Genomic DNA, 22,108 nt, shown 5'->3' with positions numbered 1-22,108 from the left:
CCCCGTAGTTCGCACTATGATTCTATGGCTACAGTCTGGCGGAATCTGAACGGTTAACATGCGCCAGAGTGCACGGCCAAAGTGGACTTCTTGATCTTAACACGTCCACAAGGTGGCGACAAACCCTTACATTACATATTCAGTGAGTTTGTGCTGTAAGATTTTTTTCATCAATATAATGAGTTAATATCACAATTTCACAAACTACCTAATAATGTCTTAACCTTTTCCAGACTACAGATATAGTTCTTCCAGTACAATTTAGGTCGGTCCTCAACAGAATGTGTGGATATGATCATTATTCTTCTCATGATTCATTTTAAAGACGATGTAAAGCACAGACACCTGGACAGGTTACACTCACTAAGCCTGTTATGATATTTTGACTGGTGATTGGGCATTGACGGCTGATGTTATGGTATTAAGTCCAGGGATGTTACTTCTGTCCGGATTCGAATGCTGTGGGACGGAAAATATTGAAACCTATTAACACCTCACGTTATTAAAACTTTTTCACTAGACTTTTTTTGTATTTTTTTCCCTTATGATAGAAGAAGCTACAAAGTGCACTGAGTGTCTCAAGTTTACATTTAGTTATTAAAATCCGGTGTTATCTGGTTTCTAATTGCAGCGGTTTTTACTTTAAAAGTTCACATGCACTGGTGGCCTATTCTATTTGAGGATGGAGCTCCAGCAGTGAACACCCTTCACGCGCACCGCAGTTTCGGCGTGATGCTGACCGGGACCGGAGGATGCCGCAGTCCTGAATGGAACATTTAAAAGGCAACATTCTGCGTTTATTTTCAATCTAATAACGAATGGCAGTTTGTTGACGAGGAACGAGCTTTGTGTGAATATGAAATATCCTGCAGATATTTCCCTTGTTCAGTGATGCAGCTTCATTTCCTCTGCTCGGCTGCTTATGGAGAAGGGTAAACCGTCTGTGCTGGATTGACATGGATTGTGTGCTTTCCGACTAGAACATCTCACTGATCGTTTAATATTAATATGGAGGGTGATATTCCAGTCATGTTAGAGCAGTTCTTGAGCAGCCCTCTTGTCACTTGGGTAAGTTGCAGTTTTTCTGTTTGTTACTTACAGAATATAGCAAACGTTGGATCAGATTGTATCAATGTGTCAGAACATATGAGCTAGCATAACAGCTATCTCTGTGGAAGATAAGCTGTGTGATTGCCATGAATGACAAACTCTGATACACTGACAAAAAATGGATGTGAACACATATTTTGTGTGTGTTTGTATATATATATATATATATATATATATATATATATATATATATATATATATATATATATATATATATATATTACAAACTTTTGACTGGTAGTAGACAGTGCATATAGGCTATAGGCTATATGCACATACTACCAGTCAAAAGTTTTTGAAAAGTAAGATTTTCTAATGTTTTTTAAAGAATTATCTTTTGCTCACAAAGCCTGCATTTATTTGATTCAAAATACAGCAAAAGCAGTAATATTGTGGAATATTAATATCTTTTTACAATTTTAAATAACTGCTTTCTATTTGAATATATTTCAAAATGTAATTTATTTCTGTGATTTCAAAGCTGATCTTTTATTTTTACTTTTTTTTGTTTGCATCATAACTGCAGTCTTCAGTATCACATTATGAAATCGTTCTAATATTCTGATTTGCTGCAAAAAAAAAAAAAATTATGTCGAAAACAGCTAGTTAGAGTAGATTTTTTTCAGGTTTCTTTGATGAATGGAAAGTTCAGAAGTATTTATCTGACATATATCTGACATAATGTCTGTATTATCATTGTCTTTTGATCAATTTGAAGGATCCTTGTGAAAAAAATTACAATTTCTTTACCAAAAAAATATAATAAAATAAAATAAACAGATACTGATTCCAAGCTTTTGAATTGTACTGTATATTGTATAATGTTACAACATCTTTTTATTTCAAATAAATGTTGAATGTTTCTATTCATTAAAGAATCCAGAAAAAAAACGTACTCAACTGTTTTAAATATAAATGATGATGATGATGACGATGGCGATGATAATAATCAATGTTTTTTGAGCAGCAATTCAGCATATTAGAATGAGTAATGATGCAAAAAAATCTGCTTTTTATCACAGGAATAAATTACATTTAACAATTCAAATTAAAAGCATTAAATAGCAAAACTATTTCACAACATTTCTGTTTTTGCTGTATTTTGGATCAAATAAATGCAGGCTGGGTGAGCAGAAGATAATTCTTAAATTATCTATCTATCTATCTATCTATCTATCTATATAGGTGAAAGACAAAAAGGGGTCATCAAGCATAAAAACAATAAGTTTGCATCTTTATATTTAGTTTTTCTTTTAAATAATTAAATTTAAGTCAGAATAAGTATGTTTTATTTTTCATAAATATGTCTGTTATTCTGAATGACAATGGAACACTATTTTACCCATATATTGACTTTTTACTTTCTCAAATGTTATTGAAACATTAAAGTACCCTTACGAAAGGAAAATATATTTACCAATATATTTCTTAAAATATATTGTGATATATTGTAATATATTATTTTCCCTTTTTATTTTCTAATATTTTATATATTTGAATACATTTAATAATATATTGATGATACATACATTATATAATATATTGCAAAATATACAAATGATTGCCGCTTTCAATATATTGCAATATATTTTGGAAAAAATAAATATATATAAGAATATATGCCTAATATATTACATGATATTTTCAAATATACTGCAATATATTTTTGTTTCATAAGGGTAGACACTTTACTTTCATTTAATATGCTTTCTATATATATGAAGTCGTTTTTGTATTCACTCAAATGAAGTGTGGCGACCAGCTCAGTCTCCCCTGATAATAATATTTGTGCAGTTCTCTTAAATCACCCTACAGTGTGATTAATGAACTATGAATATTCCATGTGCAGTAGTTCCTTAATATGATGTCTCATTCTCACAATGCAACAAAACTACTTGTTTATGTAGAAAATAGTTTTTTAAAGAGCATGTCGCACTGCTGTCACTTCATGACATGTCACTTTAACTTCTCATATGTATCTGTGTTCCACAGGTTAGGACATTTGGTCAGCTTGGTGACAGAGAGGGGAACATGCTCTATGAATACACTGTATTAGTGGATGGCATATTCTTGAACAAGGTCATGAATCAAATGTAAGTATCCATCTGCACACAGTTATATAATCTTAGCACTCAACTCAGTATCGTATCAGTTGAAGTTTTTATTGATCTCGTCTTACACATTTTTTTTTTCTGTTTTTTTTGTGGGATGTCCTCAAAGTCAAAGTCAAAGCACCTTTATTGTCCCACAAGGGGAAATTGGATTTGCAGCAAATGCTCCACATAAAACACATAAACATACAACAACACTCACCATATATATATATATTACATTAAATCAGCTAATTTTTATAATTTCTGAAGGATCATGTGGCACTTAATGGCTGATGATTCTTAAGCTCTTCCATCACAGAAGTAAATTACATTTTAAAATAAAATAATGTTTTTTTTTATTGTAATAATATTTCCCATTATGACTGGCTTTATGAAAAGCAGACTTGGTGAGTATAAGAGATGTACCAACCCCAAACTTTTCAACAGTATGTACATCACAGGAAACTTTTATTACACATATAATTAGCGGTTGAGCCTAAATTATTCAATCCAAAGCAATTTTACATTTAGTTGAGTGCTTTGCTTAAGGGTATATTGTTGAAAGTGTTCCCTCATTGACTTTTCAGTTCACAGGTTGTCTCTACATGTGATCAAGTATGTGTGCCCCCATTCCAGACCTCTTTCTGTGACGTTACCACCAGCCTTCAGTGTCGTTTGCATGTAATATCGGGCAGTTTTGTAGACAGCATGTGTTTCAGCTTTTAAAGACTCATTCCATGCAGGAGACCCAAAACACTGTATGCTTTGTCATGGTCATGAAGGAACACTTTGTAGTCGGTCCATCAGACTATTCGGCTGGACAGAATTTGGATGGGTGCATATGGATAGGTTGTTTTTGCCCCAAATTTTATTTCCATAAATCAATTCCTTGCCAATTAGGATGCTGCTTTAGAAGGTAGCAGACTCTATAGTCAGTATCCATAGCTGTATTTAAATCTTAAAACCCAACCATGACTTTAGGTAACATGCATTTCATTAGTCATGACCCAACCATGACTTAAGGATAGTTAATGATGCCGAGAACATGTTTTTTTTAAAAAGCAAAGTAATCTGTAAAGAGGTAGTAAAAAGTACAGCAGCGGTTTTCAACCTGTGGTACTGCAAGTGTGCCTATATATATATATATATATATATAATTAAATAACAGAAAATAAATATTAAACTGTAACTATGCTTCCACTATTCAAGCTCGCTGATTGAAAAAGGTTGGGAACCACTGCCCTACAGTATCAGGCTAGCCACATGAATCCACATGAAATTTTTTTTTTTGATGGTGGTGCGTGAACTACATCCCAGACTGAAGGTTATCAAGATACAGCAGCGTTTCAGGTCACTGTGTCAGGACTCAGACGTTGAGCTGCTGAACTAAAGGAGTTAAAGTCTCAAGACTCGACCTGAACTGAATGCTGCTGCTTTTGCCTCTGTCTGTGTCTGCCTTATTGCTGGCTAGTTGAGGACTGAAGTCATGTGGAATAAAAAGGGAATGAATGACCGGATTGTGTTTGGTTGCTATTAATACTCGTGCCCTTAGTCCAGGTTAATATACTAAACAGGTCTTCAGAAACAGGACATCTTAGTTCCTTCTTGCTCTGCTGATTTTATATTAAAGGAATGTTCATGTCATATTTTTTTATTTTTTTTCACAGAAATCCCAAAGGCACTATTCAAGGTTTAAACAAAGTGAACAATGACGTTGGCCAGAGAGCTCAAAACCTGTCTGTTCTAGTTTACCACATCAAGTCATACTACCAGGTAAGTATACAAAATAATAATTTTAAATAAAAATAATAAAAACATTTATTAAAAGCAAAGTGCAAAGTAAAATATGAAGATCATATATATATTGCAAATCTTGTCATCCTGTTAGCTTCTCTGTGTATAAGTAGGGCGAGCGTGATTTCACCAAGTACAACATACAACGCAGGGGAAAAAAAGTTAATGTATGACCCTAAGTCATTCTTTCAAACATGTTTTTGCTGCATGCAAGTTCTGTTTTTAGTATACTGGATTCTGCGTATTTCTTAAAGGAGGCCCCCTAGGTGGATCCCCTAAAGTTCCTGCTATCCACCCTGCATCCTGCACATCTGTGTGTGTGGAAATAGCCTCGCCACTAGACCTACAAGCTCCCCTCAAAGAGGCTGGCCTAGATATCAGTGCACCAAGCCAACATCTGTGTAATCAGTAGCTAGGAAACAAAAATGGCCTGGAGCAAAGCTGGAAAATGACCCATTTTACATCTCTGGTCCTGTCTCTCATGGTGCCGGCTAAAGCGGTCAAAGTAATGAAAGTACCCTAAAACACAGAGAAGCTAATAATTAAATTATTTCCTGTTACTTATTTATTTTTTATTTTTGGTGGAAATTGTGGCTTTGTAAAGCCATGTGTTGTATGAAGTTGTCACATTTTGCAAATGTAGCAGAGCTGTTTGTGCTCAGCATCTTGAATCTTTGGAATTGACTTCTCTTCCCTTGAGTTTTGTTAGCCTGAGGGAATTCAGAGGGTTCAATCAATGATCTAGCTTTTTCAGCGAAACCGAAAACGATCTTGCCCAAGAAGAATTGGCATTAACTATTTCCCTTATGGAAAAGTGACAGGCAAATTTAGTCCAACCATACAAAGCCTTGTCGATTTGTGTTAACATAACTTAAACATTAAAAAGCCCTGGACATTCTGGGACATCTGCCTTCCACAAAGATACATTATTAAATCATGCTCTTTAATAATTAATAATATATATTGACATGATGATTTAAACTGAAATGCCCTGTAATGAATGTTCACAAACACTGTGGTTTTCTGATTTAGTTGTTTTTTAAGAAGGACTAATAAATCTTTCAGTGAGTGCTTTAGTTAGTGTAATTATAACTTCTTGAATTACTTCTGCATTGGTCCTTTAATGTGTTCTCTTTTTAACCAGTCAATAAGATTGCAGAAGATGGTGACCACATTCAAGTTCATCTGAAGCACCACATCAGAGTTTAATAATTGGTTTGATTTAAACCATCCTCCATGTGCCTTTACACAAGTTTCCTGAACCCTTTGAGAAGACAAGATTCTGTGTATCTCATCTCTCATCTCTTGTTTGTGATTTTACATCCTATTTCCTGTAGGAGACCCTCCATCAGCTGATTATGATGCCTCCTCCCAGCGTGCTGCTGCTGGGCAGGAACCCAGTCTGTGGTACGTCAGTTCTTCAAAAAAAAAGAAAGAAAAGCTCCAGTAGCTTGAATCTAATGATGGACACATGAATAATTCTTCAGGATCTCTTACAGAAATCATAAAGCTGCTGTGTTTAATTTTATTTAATTTTATTTAATCCTTTAAATACTTTCTTGTCCTACCCAATACTGCCTTGATGTCCCCCTGGACAGTTTACACTTATGGTTTCATGTGTTGCAATTATATTTTTAGTATTATTAATATATAATCGGCATAATATCTTGATATCTATGATACCTTTCTTCAGAATAAAATGTGTACGTATCTAGAGGCATTTCTTTTGAAAACAACTGTTTTCCAAATTGATAATAATAAGAAATGTTTCGTGAGCAGCAAATCAGCATGATAGAATGATTTCTGAAGGATCATGTGACACTGAAGAGTAGAGTAATGATGCTGAAAATACAGCTGTGCATCACAGAAATAAATTACATTTTAAAATATATTCAAATATAAAACAAGTTATTTTAAATTGTAATAGTATTTCATAATATTATTGTATTTTTGATTTAAAAATATGCAACCTTACGGAGCATAAGAGACATATTTCAAAAACATCTTGAAATGCACCAGATAACTATACAGCAAATACAGGATATTTTGTATTCCATTGTAAAGCACTTGTTTGGACTGCATTGACAAATGAAAACTTTGTTCTAGAGGAAGGTCTAGAAGAGATCAGGAATTTGCTGCTACTGTTGCTTGGCTGTGCTGTGCAGGTAAAATGTCACTATGTACACATAGGTTATATTAAACTACATTTTGATTAAAATGAAGCAGTACCACCCCTAGTGTGTAGACCTAAAACTGACTGTTGCTGTTTTACAGTGTGAAAGAAAAGAGGAGTATATCGAGAAGATACAAAGTCTTGATTTTGACACAAAAGCAGCAATTGCAGCTCATATCCAAAAGGTAATAGAATAGGCTACAAGAAAAACAATAGCTTTGCAAAAATGGCGCATATGGCTGATTATCTGTAGAGTCATGTAGTAATTATATTTGACTGGACTTCTCATGGAGATCTGATTAAAATCATGTCTGCCTGAAAGAAGCCACCCACAGACATAATGAGTGTCTTAATAATTTAACAAGATAATACATCAGAAAGCGTTTTGTTTTCAGATTGTCAGCACCATGTAACGTCTATTATCTATTATGCATGTTCTTGCCAGGAGGTGTTTTGAATTGAATAGAATGTAGATGATACAATGTTTTGTAATTGTATAAAGCTATACAAAATACTGATTGATGCTGAATTTTTTTAATACATTTTTTGGCACTCCAGGTGACTCATTGTCAGGAGAACGTGTTTGATCTGCACTGGCTGGAGACCGAGGGTCTTTGTCCAGAGGAATGGGAAAATCTCTGCAGAAGTATGAGCATTAATCTCAAAATGTTAGTGGACCAGCGAGACCGGCAATTTGAGGTAAGTGACAAAATTCATTCCCTTCCACACATTCTTAGGAGATGATCATTCAATTTCAAAAAGGTTTATTGGCTGCAGTATGAAGGAAAATAAATATGAACTGGTTCATAAAATGATAAACACCAGTGCATTGGACTTTAAATGTCTATTGTGTGAATCCAAAACAGTTTATATGGCTAACTAATTGATTTTCTCGTCTGCCCCCTCTCACTTTTTCTGTCTCTGCTGGTAGGCCATCGTGGAGTTGATGCAGGGGAAAGAGACGATGACGTCTGTTGTGTTTGGTGATGACTCCTCCCTCAAAGAGTCCACCAGCGGCTGGCTCTCTTTTTCCCAGCAACATCTGGCACTAGAGCTGGCGAATGCTAAAGCCAGGATCAAATGCCTCAGACAGGAACTGTGAGCTCATGCAGGCACACTAAAATGATCTACACATGCACAGATACAGTGAATGATAAAACTTGTGTGTTTATGCTAGCAAGCTGAAAACCATGGGTCATGACTGTCACTTCCTGTTTCAATAGGAAATATATCAACAAAGAATAGAAAGCTGCACTTATCAAGCCATTTCCTGGGGACATTAACTGTTGATGATAGACAATATATTGGCATCCATGTATGCATTGATCAGCATTCATAATAATTTTATTAAATATGGGCACATGCATAGCATGCAGACATACCATTAAATGAATAAGTCCTGGTTACATAAGTAAACAGTAATGAGTATATGAATCTTATTGGCTGAGAAAATTGAATTGAATTAACCAATCAGAATGGGAGAAGAGTCTCATGGCTGAACTATTCATACCTCATATTACTTCAAACAATGTTTTGTGATTAATAACCATTTGCACTATACTATAGTTTAAAAAAGATGCAATCATGTGTGTTTTCCTATTTTCGTTGATTTACTTATTTGATAATAAATAAAGGTTCACTGCTTAATCAGCCAGTTCTGTGGTTACAGTAAAATGGCACAGTTCAGGGCACAGTGGTACAGTCCGTCCTTATTCTGCTGACCCACTTTGATCCTCATAGTGTAATGCTACAGACAGTCGACCCACCTCATTTCCACCCATCCATCCTTCCATTCATCAATTTTTTCCATCCCTCCACAAACCCGCTGTACAATACTGCTCATTCTGCTGGATTCTTCAGCCTCTATTTTGGAGTAGCCCTTGAGCAGCACTTAGTTGATGTCATAACAAAACAACCCGGCTTTCTCAGTCTTTTAAAGTGAATATGTGATGTTTCAATCATAATATGCACTGTAAAATATATAGCGTAAGATATTTGTCTCTCACTGTCTGAGTAATGTACTGTATGGTCCAGACAAATGCAAGTGTGCCATCTGTTTGAGAAAGGGAAATACTCTTTATTAATAAACCAGTAAACCAGTATAGTTTAGGGCCAATTCAAATGTTTTTTCTGTATTACATTGTACTGTTTTTTCATGTCAAAGTTTAAAGTGCAAAGTAGCAGTTTCTGTTATTTTATATATATATATATATAAAATAATTATTTTTTTCTTGGGGTATCGATAGGTCAAACATAGGATGGCTGTGTCTATTTGTTTTCTTGTGTGTGCTTGTAGTAGCATGTGATTATATTAGCACTTATTTGCATGTACTTATGCTTATGTGCACACATGTTTGGGTGTGTAATTATCTACATACTTTTTTTTCTCTCTCTCAGATTAAGTGATTGCATGTTAAACACTCCTCTTAATCTGTGTGAGTATTGTATTTTTTAAAATCTTCGAAACATCTGCTTCCTGTGTCCCAACAGAGAAGAGAAAAGTGAACAGCTTTTAGACTGCAGGCAGGACCTGGAAAGGGTGGAAGCGGAGGTTAAAAGACTCCAGCAAGAGGTAATAAAAAATAAAGTATTTTAAAATATGACTGATCTAAATTCCCAATTATTAACTTTCACTTTTGTCGCAATTTATTTTTTGCTACATTATTGTTTATTCTTTATCACATATGCTTGTATGTTATATACATAACAACTTCAAAATTTTAACTTTCAAAAGATAAACTAATGTCCAGTTCAGCTGTGCCATATTTGTTTATATATTGCTAAAATTGTTATTTTAATGTACATTTTTCTCTACCTTGCTTCATATCTCATCTACTTTTTGGGTGTCCGTGGAAGAACATGCAGCTGTTAACAGATGCACGAACAGCCAGGATGTACCGTGACGAGCTGGATGCGATGAAAGAAAGAGCCATCAGAGCAGACAAACTGGAGAGTGAAGTGGCTCGCTACCGAGATAAACTTCACAACTTGAACTTTTACAAAGCCAAACTGGAGGTGCGTATAGAACAATGTTGATGTGAGTACCATTAAAAAGTTTAGGGTTAGTAAGATTTAATTTAATTTTTTTTCTTTTTTAAGGATTAACTTAAGCTGTACAAGGCTACAGTTATTTGTTAAAAATACAGGACTTTGTTTTTGGCATTGACAGGAGCTAAAGGAGGATAATCAGGTGTTGATGGAAAGTAAGGCCATGCTGGAGGAAGAGCTACAGGGTGTCAAAGCACGATCTGATAAACTGCACCATCTGGAGAAACACAACCTCCTACTAGAATCAAAACTTCATGACATCGAAGAGGTGAGGAAGAAGAAATGAGCCATGAAAAGGGTCTGCCACAGTATTACTATGTACCATTTTCAATTCTTGCCATTCCAAACTATCATCTGCTTGACTCAGCTCTCTAATGTGTTTTAGGAAAGAACTGTGAATAGGAGACGAACAGAGGAGCTGCTGGAAAGGAACGTTATCCTGGAGCTCTCTCAGAAAAGGACTATGGAAGAATCAAAGCATTTGGGCTGGGAGCTAGAACTCGCCAAGAACCCTCAACAGAATTCAGGCATATATAAACTTTAGCACTACCAGTTTGACAAAGCATCTTTAAAAATGTAATGCTTGTGAACCACTGTGCCATTGAATAAGGCCCTATGCTACTCCAAACCTTGTTTTGTACTAAGATCTTGCGGTTACATAGAAGAATACAGTAGCTTGCAAAAAACTCTAAACTTGAATAAACCTAAAATATGTGTCTGTGGTTGTAGAGTCGAAATCTTTGGGCCAAGAGGTAACTGAAGTGACATGTAGCAGGTTGCTGAAACTGGAAAAAGAGAACCAGAGGTTGTTGAAGGCCCTGGAAGAACTTCAAGGAACCGGATTCATCTCTGAATCTAAACATACTGAGGAAAATGGGAGGACGGACATAGTGGACTATAAGACTCACAAATCTACTCCAGCATTTGCCAACATGCACAATGGCCAAATTATCACACCAACTCTGAAGACCAGCAATCATTCCCTTGACACAGAACATACATCCTTGGAAAATACTAACGGCAATCTTCATTGTCTTGAAGTAGAGGTCCACGAATTGGAGACTGAGGACCAGAGTCATCAAGTCAAATTCATCCAAAACCAACTACGAGTAGATCTTAAAAACCAAGGTCTAGTGCATGAGAATGGAGATTTGGAGCAAGATAGGAGTTGTCTGGAGAAGGAGAATCGGAGATTGCAGCAGCAAATGAAGATCAAGGAGGTCTCGTTGGATTGTAGTAACCTGAAGCTGGTGGTCCTTGAGAAGGAGAACCGTACCCTGGTTAAAAAGTCTAACTCTCTTAGTGAGGCCTGCACCAAGAACAAAGAGCTAGAGAAGGAAAACCAGGAGCTGATTCAACAGACTGGAGTGGATAAGAGGATGCTGATGACATTACGAGAGGTTACCACTACGGAGAAGGCTTTGCAGATAATTCAACTTTCTCAGTGTTCTCTTATTTTTCTCAAATTAACTTTTTTCCACTCCAGGAGCTACTGGACCAAAGGTTGAAATTGCACCAGAAAGAATCTGATCTTGAAAATTTGGCTTATGAACTAGAGAGGATGAGGTTACACCAGGAGACAAGAATAGAAGATCATGAGACTGTAGATCAGGGGTATGCAGACATTCACTTATACATTCAGAGAAGCCCAAGGTGATACTTTTAAATGCCAGAGATTCCTTAGAAATGTCGAATGACCACCTTTGTCTTTGTCTCCGTCACACTCTCTCCCAGTCTCAGTCATTGTAAGCAGTTAGAGTCAGAGCTGGAGTCTTCTCTAATGAAATCCCTGAAGATTAAGAAAGAGAGAATGGCTGCCCTCGAGGCCCGTCTGCAAGCATCGGCAAAGATAAACCAGCACCTAAGACTCGATCTTAAAACTGTGAGTTGAAGCCAAGTCCAAAGCAAGTTTATTTGGTAGCCATGCTTGAATGGGGAAATACCAAAACAGTTTCATTAAAATATTTTAAAACCAATAAAAGGAACTATTTTAAATATTTTTAAAATCTAATGAAAATCGTCACTTAATTTGGGCTAAAAACTGTTGGTCGAATTGTAATTTTTTAGGTTGGTCGAGATAATGCTCATGCAAGCAAAAAGGCAACTTTGGATTCTTCAAATATATTCATTTTTGCAGGTCAAACAGAAATATGAGGCATTGCTTCAGAGGGATGAGGAGGAAAAGGCAGGACAGTGTTCTCCACCAGAGTGGACATGGCACAGAGAGAGTCAGGAGGCCACATGGGCACTGCTCAGACTCAAAGATCGACTCATTGAGGTGGAGAGAAATGTGAGTCTCATGTGAGAACCAGGGTCCACCTGTTTAAATACTTAAAGATGTATGAGTAATGTTTAATTCCTGATAAGCAGCTTCATAACCTCATAGACATGTTTTGTCAGTACATGTACATTAGGAAATCAAACCCACAACATTGGTGTTTCAAGCATCATGCTCTGCTAGTTAAACTACAGAAATTAGAGAAATCTGCCTTTGTTTTTTCTCGTGCAGAATGCAACTCTTCAGGCTGAGAAACAAGCTTTGCAAACACAACTGCAGTCATTGCAGATGCAGTCAGATGGGTTGCCGGCACAAATAATTGCGTTACAACAGCAGACTGCTTCCTTGCAGGAGAGCAACACAACACTGCAGACACACAATGCAAAATTACAGGTGAGTCAAATTAAACCAGACATATTACATTAAAAGCACTGGTAATATGACAGATGAAGGTATTTTAAAATGTGATAAAAATGACATAGACCGAACCGGTATTGTTAAGGAGTGGTTACATTTTTTATGTTTTTGAAAAAAGACAATCAGGCTAATCCTGTGGCGATAAAGCTCAATTTTTAGCAGCCATTACTCCAGTGTCACACGATCCTTCAGAAATCTTTCTTATACAGTATGTTAATTTGGTGTTCAAGAAAAAAATTCTTCTTATTATTAATGTTGCAAACAGGTGCACTGCCTAATGTTTTTGTGGAAACCGTGATTTATTTCAGGATTCATTGATGAATAGAAAGTTCAAAATAACAGTGTTGATTTGAAACAGAAAGCTTTTATAACACTATAAATACAGTTACTAAATACTGTTAGTTTTGATCAATTTAATGCTTCCCTGCTGAAAAAAATCCTCAATTTCTCTTAGGTAGAGAAGTCCACTTTATCTTCCCAGAATTCCTCTCTGATGGCTCATAATGCACATTCACAGCGGGAGCGGCAGAGTTCGGAGGCTGAGAGGGAGAGCGCGATACGGGAGAGAGAAGATCTGTGCACCGTTAATGAAGTTCTTCTCCGAGACCACGAGAGACTGAGCGTCCTGCATGAGAGACAGGCAGCAGAGTTGGAGGTGCTCTCTCACAGGTACTCAACAATGGAGAACAGTCATCGAACCATGGAGATAGAGCGCAGATCACTGGAGGACAGGTTAGTCAACTCACCATTAGATCAGTCTTTACACTGCCTGGTTAAGATGCTGATTCTAAGGATATAATGCCACATAAAAGCACTTAATACATAAATTCTTGCTTCTGTGCTGCATTTTGTATTATGTATAGACAAATACCATGAAACTATGCCACTGTTTACACCTGCCTTGTGATTTTCCAGATATAATACACTAGTTCAGCAGTGCACTCAGCTGGAGGAGCTCGAGACAGCTCTCAGAGAAGAACAGCAGAAGATGCAGAATCAGATATGCACAAACAGGAACATAACAGCAGAGTGCAAAAAACTCAGAGACGAGAAAGACTGGTCAGTGTTGTGTGTGTGTCTGTGTTCAAATACTGTACTGTATGTGTGTATGTTTCCTTGGTGTACACCAACTTTAGAAAATAGCTGTCACATTACACATAAAGGGATTCAGTTATGTCTTTATGTTGTGTTACAGTCATTTTGACCCTGAGAGGATTTTCTTTTTGCCAAAAATGCTAGTTAGTGTTATCGCATTGGACAAAAACGTACTGACTTTGCTTGCACAGGTTATACCAACTTTCAAAAAATATATATATATATAATTTTTGTAATCATTTTGGGGATTATTTTTCCAGGTCAAAAATGATAGGTCTATAAAAATTGCTTATAAATCTCACATTATGCTATACTGAATTCAGTATTTTTATGAAATTGTTTTATTTCAATCAGCACAGGTTTTGTATTTCTTTTGGGAGCTGATGGATTATAGTTCTCATTGATCTGAGCTTATGCACATTAGTATTTGAGTGAACATTGACTTAACTATCGGCAAATATAGATTTTTTTCACTTTAAAACAGAAGTGCACATCAGCTCAGATAATTGAGGCCTATGATCAATGAGTTACAAAAAGAAATGCAAAACCTGTTGTAAGTGAAAGCAAACAAGATGTCAAAAAGACTGTATCTAAGATTTGGTGATATATAGAATAATGAGAGATTTTTGGCCAGACATTTTTGATTGGGTACACCAAATTAAGTTTTTAAAGCACAGTGTGTACAAATGGCAAACATTGTATTTTAGAGCAAGTGTTAATCTACTACAGTAATAAAATTACCTTAAATATATAAATATGAATAAAGAAATAGTAAATACCATCTTATATGATTATCTGCACAAAACATTTTGCTTTATCCTCCACCCAGGCTGAATCAAACCTACCAGAAGCTGTTGGCAGAGAATGAGGAACTTCAGGTTGAGCACAAGAGCATAAAGAGCCAGTTGAACTCCTGCAAACTGGATCAAACGCTGCTGGAATCAGAGCTGTCCAAACTCAAAGAGCAGAACCAGCAGCTGGAAATCACCAGCATTAAACTGACCGACCAGTGTGAGGTGCGTAGCAGTTCATTCAGACAGAGCAGAATGTTCTAGGAAGATTTACTTCCATCTTTTACATTCCTGCAGATCATGTCATCATCCAGCCATCATCCTAACTTTGTTGCTTCTTAAAATAAATGACTAATTAAATACTGTAAGTCCATGATGAATCACCTCCTTTTGTGCTTGTGTTCAGTTGCTGACCCAGCTGAAGGGGAACTTGGAAGAGGAAAACCGACACTTGCTGGACCAGATCCAGAGCCTGATGCTGCAGATCCGAACCCTGCTTGATCAGACCATGGAGAGCAAGGACCTGTTCCATGTGGAACAGAAACAATATATGTGAGAGACATTGTTTTTTTTTTTTTTTTAAATCCATACAGCATAGAAATCAGTTAAAGACACCTTATTAATATTCTCAAAAAGCTGCAAAGCAGCGGTTCTCACATTATGGTTTATTACCAAAGTTATTTGTGCATAGTTAGGATAGTCGCATACATAACTTATTAAAGGGAAGACGACACAATACCCGTATCTTTAGTTGTTGATGTCAAAATCTGTGTGCCCAGACTATGGTATTTTAGCACAAATTTATCTGCTGATGGTTGAAGCCAATCAAATTCCAAAATCCTTATCCACAGAAACTATAAACAAAAAATATGACCCAGTCGACAATAAATATGGGTTAAACTGACCACTATTTGTTTTGTGCACTGAATTAACAAGAGTATTAGCTTTTTTAGAGCATGAATTTTTTGTATATTTTTCTATAATAAACAACATAACTTAATGCAGAACTAATGTAGAAAAAAAGGTAGTGGCTCTTTAGGTAGTGAACTGTGGTCTCAGGATGATTTAAAATTAGAAAAAAAACAAGCATTAAAATGAGCTAAAACAATTTCAAATCAATATTTTTTATTTAAGAATTATTTAAATAATTAGTTTAGTTAACTAAAAATAAAACCATTAAAATAAACTTAACTTAAATAAAAACAATAAAACTGAAAAAAGTCTCTCTCTGTCTCTCCCTCGCTCCCTCTCTCTCTCTCTATCTATCTATCTATCTATCTATCTATATATATATATATATATATATATATATATATATATATATATATATATATATATATATATATAAACAGCTTTACAATATTTTATCATGTAGAAACTGAGTAAAAATATTTGTAAAAATCCTTATCCAGTTAATCACAAACAACTGGAAAAATCACATTGTTGTGGACACTGGACGTCAAGACTTTAGAGAACAGTAGATGGCACATTATGGCATATAAGCATGTAGAATAACGATTATGTTATTCTGACAGAGACAAACTGAATGAACTCAGGAGGCAGAAGGAAAAGCTGGAAGAGAAAATCCTGGATCAGTACAAGTTCTATGACCCATCACCTCCACGCAGGTACCTTCTCATTATGTGATGTTAACAGAGGCTATTTGTTTTTTGTTTCGTTTTCATTTATCACGCTTTCTGTCTTCAAACACTTAATCAATGTAGACGGGGCAACTGGATAACACTGAAGATGAGGAAGTTGATGAAGACAAGGACTCCTGATCAGGAGCATGTTCGTTCCTCAACTCCCCAGCTCCGCTCCGAGTCATGCGAGGGTCTGGCTGACCTGCGCTGCAACCACAACGGCTCCTCTGTGGGTTCCCAGGGCTCTGAGGAATCGGCTTTCAACTCCCTTAATGGTGACACTGTGTCCCCTAAGAGGAGCAGCAGTGAGTATAACCTCAGTTACATGAGACTGTCACAGTCCAGCCATTCCAGCCAGGAACATCCAGAAACCAGCCACTCAATCAGCAGCCAACCCTTCATCCCATCATCCCAAGCTCAGGAGAAGGAGAACAGAACAATTAGTGGCAGACGGCTGACATGGAGTAGCCTAGTAAAGAATAGCTACTATTGTAAATCACCCCACAAATCACCTCTGCTGATTAGAAAACTCCTCAAATTCTGCTCTAGGCAAACCTGCCACAGAAAACTTAAAGAAGAGTTTAGTTCCTCTAAATAAACAGGCATTTTGACCCATGTTTCCTGATTTATGTGAAGTCTGTGATTCCATCATCTTCTTTGGTCCTCCATTCTTTTCTACACAAATATTTCTCATTTTCGAAGGGTCACATGAGTAAGCAAAAGTTCCTTGAGATAAAAGAGCTTCATGAAAACATGCTTACTTTAATTTTCCGAACTCTGATGTCAGAAGCCTGAAATCCTATCTTCATTTATTCATCCTCCTGTCATTCCAAAACCGTATGACTTTTGTTCTTTTCCATAAATTAACAAGTTTTTCATTCAAACAACATCAATTGGCTTTGAAGCAAAAAAACAAATCATATTTAATAATAAAAGCTTTTTAAATGAAATAGCCACTTTAAAACAAGAAACACATTTAGCAAAATGTCTTAACTTTCCAAGTAGGTGGTAAAGATGAGTGATGTATGTGTCTGTGATTTTAATGTTCTTTCCTTCTTACACTTTCCTATTGTAGTGTTTTTCCTCCCTCATTTCCTGTCTTTATGTTTTCCATTGTGATGATCAAGCCTGCACCCTGAAAATGTTTCATGTTAAGGGTAACAACCTAAAGGATAAAGACAAAGTAAAGTCTCTCTTCCGCCGATCTCTGTGTAAGACTTTACATCATGCCCTTCCTGTAACGGCTGTGCCTTCCCCTTCATTGCTTTTTATTTGAATAAAGATAGGGTTAATGATCATCAGTCATGGCTTAAATATGAGCAAAGTTTTTTTTAGCATTCTACAAGTAAATGAATGCCTTTTATTCTTGAGAAGAGAATATGATAATTCAAGATAAATGCTTGAACTCCCTCAAGACAAATGGTGCATGGCCTTTGAGCTTCATATACCTCATCTCATGTCATCTTCATCTCGTCATGTTCCATCTCAGCCATGAATGACCTTCTGCAGTCAGAGGGATGTCTGGATAAGGTCTCTTGGCAGCAGGAAGATCAGCCAGAAGAGCAAATAATACCACACACCATTGCCATTTCAAAAAAACACTCCACATCATCATCATTTCATAGCTACTCTTCCATAGAAAACCATACAATAACCTGTAATAAAGGTACAAACTCAAAATGCACATTATTACTTAGGCTTATGCTAAAAAACATTTAGAATGTGTCAGTAACCACATAGGAATCCCCTGGCAACCATTCAAAACACCATAGAAACCTAACAGGAACATGCCAAAAGCCATTCTGAACACCTTAGCAGCTACATATGTCAACCATATCAGCAGAATGCTAAAACCATTTACAACACTTTTCACAACCCCATAGCACCTTGGCAGTCCAAAACACCTTAGAAACTACATTGCCATGAAATTCCTATCCCTTACCAGCAGAGCACCACAGCAACCACTTAGCAACAGGCTAAAAAACACTTTAACAACTACAAAACAATGCTCTGGTAACCACCAAAAAACATAGAAACAAAATAAGAACATGCAAAAAAAACATCCAGAACACCACAACTGCACAGCAACACCTTGACATCCCATTAGACCATATCCAACCCTAAACAACAGCAACATGCTATACACCATTCAGAACAACTTGTCAACTGCATAGCAACACTGTGGCAACCAGAGCACCATAGCTACTCACCTTAACAACCACAAAAAACATTCTGGCTGACCAATAACTTTCGCATAGACAACCACCATTTCACAACTTTGGTGCTTTGCAAAATAAAAGCCTGTCTGGATACGCCTGTCTTAAAGAATAACTGGAACACAGTGTATATCTATAGTATCTAACTCTGTGTTTACACATTCGTGACTTTAGGGAAAGATTTTCAAGGAGACACAATTTCACCAAGGCTTGCAAATGGCACTGAAGGCCAAGATCACGGTAAGACTTTGTCTGTAGACTACAAATAGTGTTGCATGGTCCTGTTGAACTTGAACTTCCTCTGATTCCTCTCATTTTCGCCAGGCCTGAATGGCAAATCGAGTCGTGCACCAAGTGTGAGCAAAGGTGAGTTCAGCGTGAGCCAGAAGAACGAGGCCTGGTCCAGTGATAGCAGCCCCCTTCCAGATCCATTCCTGTCCAGCCAGCAACGATTCAGTGACTCCCCTTCCCCAGCCCGACCCAACCACGAGGAGCTCAGGCAGGGCTACTGCTCCTCAAGGAGCGGGGTACAGAGGACCAGCAGTGGGAGATCCACTAGAGACTGTTCAGCCCAAAAGCTAGACAAAGCAACCATTGGACTGTATAAAACTCAGAGTGTGCAAAGTACAGAGTCTGATTCTAAACCTGCTCTCGAGACGCAGGGGAATTCCTCCTCCGTATCAGGCTGCTTGAACTGCTTTGTCACGCCAGTGCGAATCCGTAAAACAGGCCAGGCTCTGTCCACTCTGCCCCGCGCCAGCTGTGTCATCTCAACATCAGAGGGCAACAGTCGACGTGCCAGTGTCCATGTACCACTGAAGTCAGGGGGCTCGTTGTCGAATAAGAGTGGTGCTGAACCTCAGCCTCACCCCAGTGATCAGGTTTTAAAAGAAAGCCCTGTGTTGGAAGAGAAAGACCACAAACCAAAAAACCTTCTTGATTCAGCATTCACCATCGATTCAGTCTTTACAAACACAATTTTCAGTGAGTGAAGTTGAATTGATACCAGTTAGAAAAAGGTTCTATGTAAACACCTTTACCTGAAATCAGTTGTAAAACATTTAGGCTATACCGTGATCATATAAATACATCTTATTCAGACCATACTATGATTAGACTCTGAGGTGAATTCAGGCATAATCTGTCTGGAAGCCAATAAACAATCCTCTTCCTTGAACAATCCTCAGCAAAGGTCCTTCATTTGTTTTGGATGACACACATATATTTTCCCCTTATCACTCCCTATTTTGTCTCCTCATATTTTGTTGTTTGCATTTTTGCTATGTGGTAACTGATCTCTTTTTTTTCTTCAAATGACTTGCATGAAGTTTAAATAAAAAAAGAAGAAAATTAAATACAAATGTCCCTCTTTTCATTTTTTTGAGCATGTAGCATCAAAACTGTTGTGATTTATTTGCTCTGTCTACTGTATAAACTGTATACAGTCATTTTCCCTTTTGCAGCATAGAAGAACAGTGTTATTTATTTTTAGCTAAAAATGCACCCTTTGTTTAAAAAAAAATGATGACTTTGGGTGCTCTGTAAGTTAAACTTCTCGTTTACTGAAATGTCAGCACGTTTACTGACATAGGAGACATTTGAACACTAAAAGGTAAAGGTATTAATATTGTTTAGAGTTATTCATTAAAATATTAATTGTATCTTAAATACAATTAGAAATCCACCCCAGTAATCAAAAATGTTTTCCCCATTAAGCGCAAACAAATGTCATTGGTTCACCCTGAATCAACTGCTGAGAAAAGTAACTGTAAATGTTAATTTTACTCATTCAATTACTACATAGCAATGTTCTTTGTGATTTTGTCGCCACCGCGTGTTTGTGTTTTGAACTGCAGTCGTCGCAACACCTTGTGGGATGCACTGTCACTGTATTTAGTAAGCGGAAAACGTCACACAAAGGGAAATAATCTGCCTTGAGCTACTGTAAAATAATTTCAGTTTACAGATGAATAAAAATATACAAAAAGTGCTTTGGTATTACCGTATGTTTTATGACATTTATCATTTATTTAAACGTACTTTGATAACACCACGTCTTTTGTCATGTACTGTGGTAATAGCATGGTGTTCTTTGAGTTGGCTGGAGTACCATGTAAATACAATGACACGTGAATACAGTAATCATTCATTCAAACTACCATGGTATGGTATCAAACGGACCAATCATCTTTAGTAATAGGTTAATTTATGTCAAATCAGAACATTTGCATAAAACAAACCATTTGAATATTGATATTCATGAGGCAACCCAACTGTAATATTAAAGAAATTTGTATTCTAAGATGTACTGTATGTATATTGATTGTCCTGGATTCATATAATACTTGCACATTGTTTGCATATAAACATTTGATTTTTATTTATTTATTTTGGTATGTAAAGCTTAATTTTTTTATTAGAAAATCTGCAAAGAAGCAGTCTTGATTGGAAGGACTGCGTCGTCCTGTTGGCATCAAGGCAGCCCACATCTTCCTCTACCTGCTTGGGCCCCTGGACCTTCACACACCTGTCCACAGATCCCACACCTGGCTGCAAAACAGGTCAGTCTCGAAAGGTCGAACCCTTCACTAATGCTCATCAGAAAGGTCACAGCAGTCCATTGCAGATGACAAGATTACACAAACCAGACTGTTTGGATGCCTTGTGTGCATGCTCAGCGTTTGTCCTGCTCAGATCCCGCTCAGTTAGTTCCTTGAGCCCCTGTGGTGACCATCAGGGGTCATGAAGACCATGGGAAGACCACCCTGCTGGACAGTCTGCGGAAGAGTCAGATCGCTGCTCAGGAGGCAAGAAACATTGGAGCATTTCAGGGTACTGAGCTCCTCATCATATCAGCGCCATTTACAATATTTGATTATCCTCAGAGACCCAGTGTAGCAGAATTGCAGAATATCATTTGTATGAAGCAAATACATTTTCCTCAAGTTCGTCATTTTCACTAAATATGGCTGAAATCTAAATGTAACAGTAGCAAACCTTTTGCATTTTTAACAAAACAACAGTTTTATTAGGAATGAATGTGGACATAACTGTCAAAGCTTGATAAAGTCACTCAAAATGGCTCTAATACTTTTGGAACAAATTAATCGATTCATATACAGTATTAGAAAGAGTTACAGTATTTGCCATATATTTAAGTTTTATGTCTATATGTCTAAATGCAATGGAATTCTGAACATACGTTAGAGGCCATTTTTATAAGTGTAGCAAAAATACAACACTGGAGCCTGTTTAATTAATGATTAAAAAAAATTCTGTGCTGTTTGGTTATTATCATCCCATTAATATGACAATTTTTTTATTATTTTTATTAAGTGATATTAAAATTACTACTTGATATAAGATATTGACATATCTTAATATTAATATGAATATTTATAACAGTATTTAAATGGTCAGAAAATGTCATGACACTATCCTCCATGGCTG

General features: G+C 36.6%; 1 protein-coding gene across 1 annotated transcript; it reads left to right on the top strand.

The window, feature by feature from the left end:
- The first annotated feature begins 657 nt into the window (after positions 1 to 657).
- On the top strand, positions 658 to 20,130 carry LOC128015080 (girdin-like). The gene is made up of 27 exons (XM_052598785.1): positions 658 to 1,068; positions 3,103 to 3,203; positions 4,871 to 4,976; positions 6,335 to 6,404; positions 7,104 to 7,162; positions 7,272 to 7,355; positions 7,729 to 7,869; positions 8,102 to 8,268; positions 9,661 to 9,742; positions 10,027 to 10,185; positions 10,340 to 10,486; positions 10,604 to 10,745; positions 10,948 to 11,618; positions 11,705 to 11,832; positions 11,953 to 12,100; positions 12,356 to 12,508; positions 12,728 to 12,889; positions 13,368 to 13,645; positions 13,829 to 13,972; positions 14,838 to 15,024; positions 15,206 to 15,351; positions 16,335 to 16,427; positions 16,524 to 16,747; positions 17,570 to 17,653; positions 17,932 to 18,129; positions 18,833 to 18,898; positions 18,983 to 20,130. Exons 1-27 carry the CDS (start codon positions 1,009 to 1,011, stop codon positions 19,648 to 19,650), a joined length of 4,668 nt encoding a protein of 1,555 aa, XP_052454745.1. The 5' UTR covers positions 658 to 1,008; the 3' UTR covers positions 19,651 to 20,130.
- Positions 20,131 to 22,108: the final 1,978 nt, after the last annotated feature.

The sequence above is a fragment of the Carassius gibelio genome, chromosome A6 (assembly GCF_023724105.1).
Source record: "Carassius gibelio isolate Cgi1373 ecotype wild population from Czech Republic chromosome A6, carGib1.2-hapl.c, whole genome shotgun sequence".
NCBI classification, from domain to species: Eukaryota; Metazoa; Chordata; class Actinopteri; order Cypriniformes; family Cyprinidae; genus Carassius; species Carassius gibelio.
Note: the sequence above shows the minus strand (reverse complement) of the source record. Positions and strands in the feature narration are given on the sequence as shown.